The 8,380-nt window shown below is 42.4% G+C and overlaps 1 protein-coding gene across 1 annotated transcript; it reads right to left on the bottom strand.

Annotated features, from left to right (window-relative positions):
• Positions 1–169: 169 nt before the first annotated feature.
• Positions 170–7,911, bottom strand: LOC114426503 (cyclic AMP-responsive element-binding protein 1-like). Its single transcript, XM_028393948.1, has 8 exons — positions 7,766–7,911; positions 4,097–4,209; positions 3,867–4,013; positions 3,691–3,791; positions 3,445–3,599; positions 3,150–3,335; positions 2,879–3,032; positions 170–2,702 (listed from the first exon to the last, which is right to left on the bottom strand). The coding sequence occupies exons 2-8, from the start codon at positions 4,199–4,201 to the stop codon at positions 2,558–2,560; spliced, it is 993 nt and encodes a 330-aa protein (XP_028249749.1). The 5' UTR covers positions 4,202–4,209; positions 7,766–7,911; the 3' UTR covers positions 170–2,557.
• Positions 7,912–8,380: the final 469 nt, after the last annotated feature.

An 8,380-nucleotide genomic window follows, 5' to 3' on the forward strand; every position in this document is an offset into this window, starting at 1 on the left:
AATTCGAGATGTATCTTACCACTGAATAAGTGCAGGTTAACTGAAATAAATACTGTTAAAGTTGAATAAAGTTAACATAAAAAAAGGTTTCAGCAGAAAGAAAATAAAAAATTGTGCTTTCATTCATTTGTGATGATGTGAAAAATATAAAAACCAGAGAACAAAATTCTAAAATTACCAAAACTTGTAATTATTATGAGACTGATAGAAGTCGTGGGCCAAAACTGCTCTCAACAGACGCCCTTCTACAAACAAATACTGTCAATCCTAAACAGATACAGCACCCAAAAATATCCTAAAACATCTCCGACAAAGGCCTTTTTTTTTTAAACCGTACACTAGCTGCCGTGACCGTGGTAGGCCTGGTGGATTACATAAACACACACATCGATTGCTTTCAACTATACACGTATGACGTATGTTACAAATATGCAAAAATTGGTTTCATACAAGCCATAAGAACATTTTTCATATCAAAGAAACAGAAATACAGAAGATCTACACATGCTGTAGAGTCTATGTACAGTAATATAAAAAATAAACACACACACACAAATCTCCTCAAAACCACACACAGTCCCACAAGAGTAATCTCCCTCAAACAGAATGCACATCTTTATGGATTATTAGTGTCAAACTCAGCCAATATCTTCTGTTGCTTTCACAAAGAGTCCAATTGGCTACATACAGTAAAAAATGCCTCTGCATGTTGTCAGAATCTATATATAACACATATAACACAGAAATGATGACATGGAAAAGTGAACATGCTGATGCCTTCTGTTCAACCTGAATCTTATTTTTTAACCTTTTAGTCCTTCAGAGGATCGAGTACTAATATCTGAGGATGAAAATCAGATTAAAATCATCTTATTGTTTTTGTTCAGCTGGACTTAAAGGACCTGTGATTGACACGAACCCATCTTAAACAGAACACATGGTAGCTGCCGCTTCAGCATATGTTATCTAAAGTTAGCGCTCAGTTTGTCTCTTCTGGGCTACTGTAGTAACGTGTCAGCACAACATGACAATACCCTGTATGAGCAAAGGTTTGACCAATTAGTACACTGGTTACAGATGATTATACAGCAATATAATCTTGACCTTTTCTTCTATTTGGTTCTGTTAAATCCTACAAACTGGTCCTCCCAGGTCTGAACATAATCATCTTTTGTTAAAACTGCACTCCAGCCTTCTATTGATGTTACTGTAGCAGCAGCCAGAAAGGAGAAAAGCAACGTGAGTGAAAGGAAAACTGTACTGTACAACATGTCCTGTCTGATCACACACATCCAGTTCCAGTTCCGTTATGATCGGCAGTTGGTAGCATTTTTAAAAACAGTTGTCTGTGCTCAGTTAAATGGATCACAACGTGCATCAAGTAGAAATTTAAACTCATCGACTGAAAAAACTGAACTGAAGTCTTACATGACATCTTTTTTTTTTAAAGGTTATATTCTGAACATAAAATGTACCATAGAGTGTACCAGGCATAAAATATCACAACTTGAATGTATATAAAAGTAAACAAAAGTTTTTACAAGCTGGATCATGTTATCATAGTTCGTTATCGTAGTTCTGGCCAGTGAATAATCAAAATACTGAAGGTAACCATAGCAACAACAGCCATGCTCCTAGGCCATGTTGATGGGGGGATTTTTTTTGCTTACATAGTAAACACAAATACTCAACTGGAGTCCAATAAAATGTCCAACAGTTAAACCGAAATGCAACATAAACACTTGAGGGTTGGCCTAGACGTTCCCCTCTTTAATTTAACGTGGTCAGGCCAACAAGTGCTTCTTTTTTACTTTACTTAAGTTTACCTAAAAATAACAGTTGCAAAAAGATTAAGATGGCACACTGACTGGTTACCGAAAAAAAAGCTCCCAGAATACCTATTCCTGTACTGTGTCTTGGGATGATTACATCACCCATGATTAACTTTATAGTTTTAACTATGGGTGTCCAGCTACATATTAGATGCTAGCTCAGTGAAGAGACCAAAGATAATTGCGTAAACCTCTTACTGATGCACCCTTAAGTTGTTTAGCTGGGTTGTCTTGTGTTGTTGCACTTTTTATGTGTTACTATGCAAGTAGTTGTGAACTTCTGAGCTCGGTGTTGATCATTGGGCCAAGCTAGTCCTATTGTAACAGAGGATTGGCCTCGGGCTAACGTTTAATGACAGTGGTGTAAAAGTGAATTCCAACTCCGAGTCTGTGGCACGGCACAGCACGACCAGGCTTTGAGGGTAATATTTCCTGTGCAGCTCTGGACTTTGGCACTTTTCATGTAAAACAACTCAACAACAACCAGACAGACAGAGGTGTGTGTGTGTGTGTGAGGGAACATGTTAAGCAGCTGACTTTGCTTTACCTTCTTAAGGCTATTGCCAAATTGTATTTTTATTAGACTTGGAATTATTTAGTCGATCTGGATTGGGTAAGTCTGTCGAAATAAAAGAGTTAGATGGAAGGCCAGGCAGGCAGAATCAAACAGTCATAGTAGAGGAACTGAAGTGCTACTTAGCCCAGCTTGGATTTCAGGAGAAGAACTACTCAGATTTGTGGCAGTAAAGGTCTTTGAGAGCTTTAAGTTCTTCAATTAGTGTCTTGTTTTGGTTCTCCAGGACGGCCACTCGGTTCTCCAGACACTTAACATACTCCTTCTTCTTCCTGCGACATTCACGGGCTGCCTCTCTGCAGGAAGGATAAGAAACACGTTGAGTTTTTGTTTCTGTTTATGGTTGGTTTTTAGGGGTTGTGTAGTCAGTACTAAAGGCTTCTAACAACAGGCTTCCTCTCTAACATTTTGGACTGATTTGTTATCCATAAACTAGGGATGCTGTACTTGCACATTCCCTCTCTGTTCATACCTGTTCTTCATCAGGCGCACCTCTCGTTTTCTGGTAACCTCCTCTGTGGCACCCTGGGTGGGCAGTGCAGGGGAAGACGCCATGACCACCCCGGAAGCGATGGTGCTGGCAGGGGCTGCCCGGATCTGATAGGCCTGGACATCACCGGAGGTAGCTAGATGGCAAGGTTGGCAAGGTGAGTTTGTTTTTGTTTGTTGTTTTTGCTGGCAAACTACTCTGATAAAGAAGAAATCATTTTCTATTATGAAAGATCCTGGATTTCCAAGCTCACCTTGGACCACCACCTGGTTGCTGGGAACCAGGATCTGCTGGCCATCACTGGTCTGTGCATACTGTAGGATGGTGGCTCCTGGCTGGGCGGCTGCTGCTGCGTTGGTCATGGTCAGAGTCTGAAGGCCTTGGACTCCATCTGTACCGTTACTGGCCAGCTGAATGGCTCCACCCTGTGTGATGGCAACTGTGTGTTTGGTGACAAGGATGATAAAGAAGGAAATATTTTTAAAAAAAAAAAAGAAAAAGAAAAATGTACTGTGGCACAGGAACCGGCACATAAAGCTTTTACTTACTGTATTGGCCGCTGCTGGTTTGGTAGATGGGTGTTGGCACAGTGACGGTGGTGATGGAGGGCGTGGCGGCAGCAGCTGATGAGTCTTCCTCAGCCTTTTCCTCCTCGATACGAGGGACAGCTGGTGCGTCGGATGAAAGGTCGTTCAGGATTTTTCTGCGGGGAAAAGCACCCGTGTGAGTTACTGACAAACTAGTTCATGAGCGCAAAGGTCCGGTTATACTTTTCCTTTTACATGACATGTTACCTGTATGAGGGGCGCCGGGATAGAATCTCTCTGCGCTTCTGAGAGTCAGTCACACTGTCAACTGACTCCTGTGAATCTTCACTTTCTGCTATGGCAGAGATCTTGGGCAAACAAAGACAGTAACATATTAATACCAACACAAATCATTTCAAAACAGATGTGTTTGTGGTCTTCACCTGCACCGCCTGGACCTGTGGTGACTGGATAACAGAGGGCTGTGCAGCCTGGATGACACCGTGGACCTGAACTGTCTGACCGTTGGGAAGTTGTACCAGCGTGACCGTGGGGCCGGTTGCTGTGGCGTGTCCTGCTGTCATCGATACCTAAAATTCAGAGGACATGTCACTGTGTCGTCTGACATGAGCACTTTAATGCAGCGATGATAATGTCGACATTATGTTTTTACCTGTGCCAAAGTAGCGATCTGTGCTGGAGTGATCTGATGGGTTTCTGTCTCAGTCACAGCAGTCTCTACCCCCTGCTGAACCTCCACTGCTGACTCCATCTTCATTGGATGAGCTGAGGAAAAAGTATTAAGAAAAACTTTTATGCAACTGGAGCTATAACATCTATATGATCCTTGATGACCTATGATGACTAGTTTAGCTGTTTGGACCCTAACGCAGTTATTGCACCATAATAAACTAAATAAAAAGGAGCCACAGAAATCTAACTACACATGAAACTACACAGGAGGTAGTATAGTTGTTCTGCTGTATTTGTGTGTCTGTGCGTGTGTATGTGCTCTACTGGGTAAGGTCTGACTGTAGAGACTGATGGCAGCAGGAAGGAAGGAAGGACCTGAGGTAGTGCTCCTCCAGCCTGACACTGAGCTGAGCTGCTCAGTGCTGTGCACAGGGTGGGAGGTGTTCTCCATCAGGGATGATCTCCACCCACCTCCACAGGCTCAAGGGGGGAACCCAAGACCGAGCTGGCCTTCCGTATCAGTCAGCTCACTTTCTGACTAAATACTAGACCACTCCACAGAGGATGGCTGCTGCCACCACGGAGTCATAAAAGGTCCTCAGGCACTGACGGTGTGCTTGCTAGTGGCGAGACAACTGCTGTCTGTGTTTGTAGTGTATGGGTCACATTTATTGTGATTTACCTTCTACTGTGATATAGGGTTGGGCGATATTGGCAAAAAAATTAATCACGATTAATTGTGGCATTTAGCCGATAACGATTAATTTGACGATTGCATGTTTTTGACTCTAAATTGGCACAGTGTTCTAGCATGATACCGACAAATCATCAGTCAAGTTAACTACTTCATTCTGTTACGTGCCGGTATTTGTTGTGTGTATGTCTGTCTCTGTTTTCTGTGCAGGTTTCCAAGTGCTTCCAGTGAACCAAGTGGATCATCCACACCTGAGGCCACTTGGCCCTTGTCAGCAGAAGTATATCAACTGGAGGTGTGCACATGGCCAGGGCCAGTGTGGGCCAACTTGTGGACGCACCCACCATGCGTCTTTGCTCCATCCAGAGGGACTAGAGCATGATAATCAGCGCTGATCTTTTTAGTTTTGCTTTTGTGTTTAATTTATTATTTTGTTATTCATTTAAGTTAATAAATTTAATTAATAGTCACTGTTTCCGACTGCTGTCTCTTTCTCAGGCCTGGGTAACATTATTGTTGCTTCCCCTCATCCCCTGGACTAACTGGGGAACGTAACAATTCTAACAGGCTAAGCTGGTGATTAGGCACCAACCAGCCATGGAAATATGTATTGATAATATTGAGGCACAAACTGCTTCAAAATAATAATGAAGCAAACATTTAAAGTAACTTTGTCCTTCAAATGTTTTTATCTTAAGGTCACAAAGCATGTCAACATTAAAATTAAACAGACAAATAGACAAATAAGTTCAGAAAAGTCACATCAGTGATTATTTCAAGTTAAAAAATGTGTCTGCGCAACTGAACCTGTGACTGGAATATGTCCCACACTAGAGCATGTTTTCACTCAGACTGTAGAACAGCAGCAGAAAAAACAAACAAATAAAGAAACCGGACAATTTCACATTTAAATGTGTGTCTGTGCAAATCAACCTACGTTACGTTCTTCCAGCGCTTAGTTTGGTCGTAAGGAGCACGATGACTAAACGTATCGTGGATTCTCGGCTGAGTGGAATTCTTTCCAATATCTGCTGGAGGAGACTTCGCTGTTGTAATGTTTCCTATGTTGCTATGGAGTCCGTAAATAAAGATCGGAGTTCATTCCTTTGATACGAGCAAAAATTCAGTTACTATGGCAACAACCAACGCTCCACGCTTCACCTAATGCATGTCGCGGCACTATATACAGCTGTAGTGTAGTGTTGTGTCCTCTTATGGTGACAGACGTTGAACTTATGTTAGGAACGTGCTGCTCCGCATTATTTAACTGAACACCACTGCCTTCCACCATTATTGTTATTGTGGGCTCACATGTGCGCGGGTGATGGTGAGACTACGCCGCATTAATCTGACGATTAATTGCACACGATACGATTTTGCACAAGCCTACTGTGATATTTATAACACTATGAGTCACACATGGGTCAAAATGAGACACAGTTTAAAAAAAAAGAATATGAAGTTCAATGAGATACAACAAGCCTGTGTGGCCATTACCGGTGATCTGGTGTTAAATAAGGCTTTATGGCTCTTTGTACAGTAAATTATAGAGAAGCAACCAACACAGCTTTTATAGTAACAGAGGAAAATGAGTATTACAAAGCTCATGTTGTTCAGATATATATTCCTTATCTATTTACACACTTGAAGTGTTGCCACATGGTCACAACTTTATCTAGTGCCAACGACTAATTGAGAATTTCTCCTATGGGGGAATAATAAAGGATTATCTAATCTTAATTCAGAAAAATCTCTTTACTTGTTCTGCATTCAGAGCCACAGTGGACACAGAACCTTCTACTAAAGTGTCACAAATCAACAACTCTTCTAAATACCTTTTATCAGTTTCCCTCTTTAATAAGTGATATATTGATAACAATATGCTCCATTCACATTATTACAATATTTTCAGTGCAGCCACAAATAATCTGCATTAGAAGTATTTTGAAAGGGTGGTATGTAATTAATCAGCTACTGATTATAGAGACAAGTGAAGCACAAATTGAAGAGAGAGAGTTATTGTTGACTTGAAACTCTTTGTGACTATTGTTTATGTGCATATTGATTATTATAAGCAGCTTAACAGATGTGATCTCTGGCTGACTCAGGCTGCGCAGTGTGTGTGTGTGTGTGTGTGTGTGTGTGTGTGTGTGTGTGTGTGTGTGTGTGTGTTGATCTGGAACGTGTTGTTCACTGTGAGCTCAGTGATCTCACACTGTGCGTAGCGTCTCTCCGCTGCATGATTGGCTTTACACATTTCTCCCTCTGCTTTTCAAAAATCACTCGGATGCTCTGTGTGTGACAGCAGAGCCACATGGCCGGGCAACGCCCCCTCAGCGCACACCGGTCACATCCCAGGAGACAAGACGCTGTTAAAAACACGCAAGAAAAAACGACCGCAAACACACGATGATGATGTTGTGTTAAATCTACAGGCCCGAGTTCATGTTTCAGCAACCAGACGCAACAGCCCGCAACTTCACGCAAAATATGAGCAATGATTGAACTGGCGTTCAAAATATCAGCTGCTACAGAAATAAATAGAAAATAAAATTAATCTGAGCAGATTAGAGAGAGATTGTAAAAAAAAAAAAAACTACCACCGCTGGTGTTTTCATTGCGCCTTTTCAGCAGAAAATAGCGCAAATCTTTGCGCATAATGCTCCAGTCATGAAGAGCATCGTTTACCAGCATGAGCGTTTTAACAACACAGAAGTTCAATCAGCGTGTCTTTCTGCGCTGTTAACGCACAAACTGCGCCCCGGTTCACAGTTAAAGACGCACAGTTCCCTCCGTTTCTCCCGAACAGCCGCAGCCTCCCCTCCCTCCATCCTGCTACAAACACACCGCGGCGCCATGATCTCTTTGTTTCCTTCGGGCCGAACCCGACCAGACCCACACTTTCTACGACCGCGTCCCGTCTCCTCTGAGCACCGGACACGGTTTCGTCCTTACCGATACAGACTCCCTTCGTCACTCCCGGGCCTCCGGAGCTCCACTTTTATTCTGGCCGACACGTAAGAGCCCGCGTCAGGCTACACCTCCGTCGCGTCACCGGGAACAACAACACGGAGATTGGAGAAGGACGAGAAAGCAGATGGCGACGCTGACCGGAAATGAACGAAGTGCGAGCGGAGTAGGTCGGAAAATGCCGAGAAGTAACGAATCGTAACGACTCCCCCCTGCCTCGTAAAGCGCCTGGCGAAACGACAGAATCATATAATAAGCGGTTTATACGCAGTTTAATAATTATATGACAAAAAAATACAATAATCTGTTAGCTAAACATGCTAGTCTTAGAGTTATTAGAGCTAATATAACTGGAACTGTCGCTCGGTTTACTGTAAACCTGCAGATATAATAACATTCTCTCCAAAGATGCTCTGCAGGTTGTAATGATTTCTTACTGGAATGTTAAACTATTGTTAGTCACTGTGTCCTTTAATAGAGTGAACTGTCATGATACAATGACGCGTTCATTCATTCAGGCTAACTTTAGTGCTGCAATTCTCCCTGTTACCACAAGAGGGGAGCATAAGACCAGTCTAAAGATACCTGCAGGTATCTAAG

This window comes from Parambassis ranga, chromosome 21, assembly GCF_900634625.1.
Source record: "Parambassis ranga chromosome 21, fParRan2.1, whole genome shotgun sequence".
Taxonomy (NCBI): domain Eukaryota; kingdom Metazoa; phylum Chordata; class Actinopteri; family Ambassidae; genus Parambassis; species Parambassis ranga.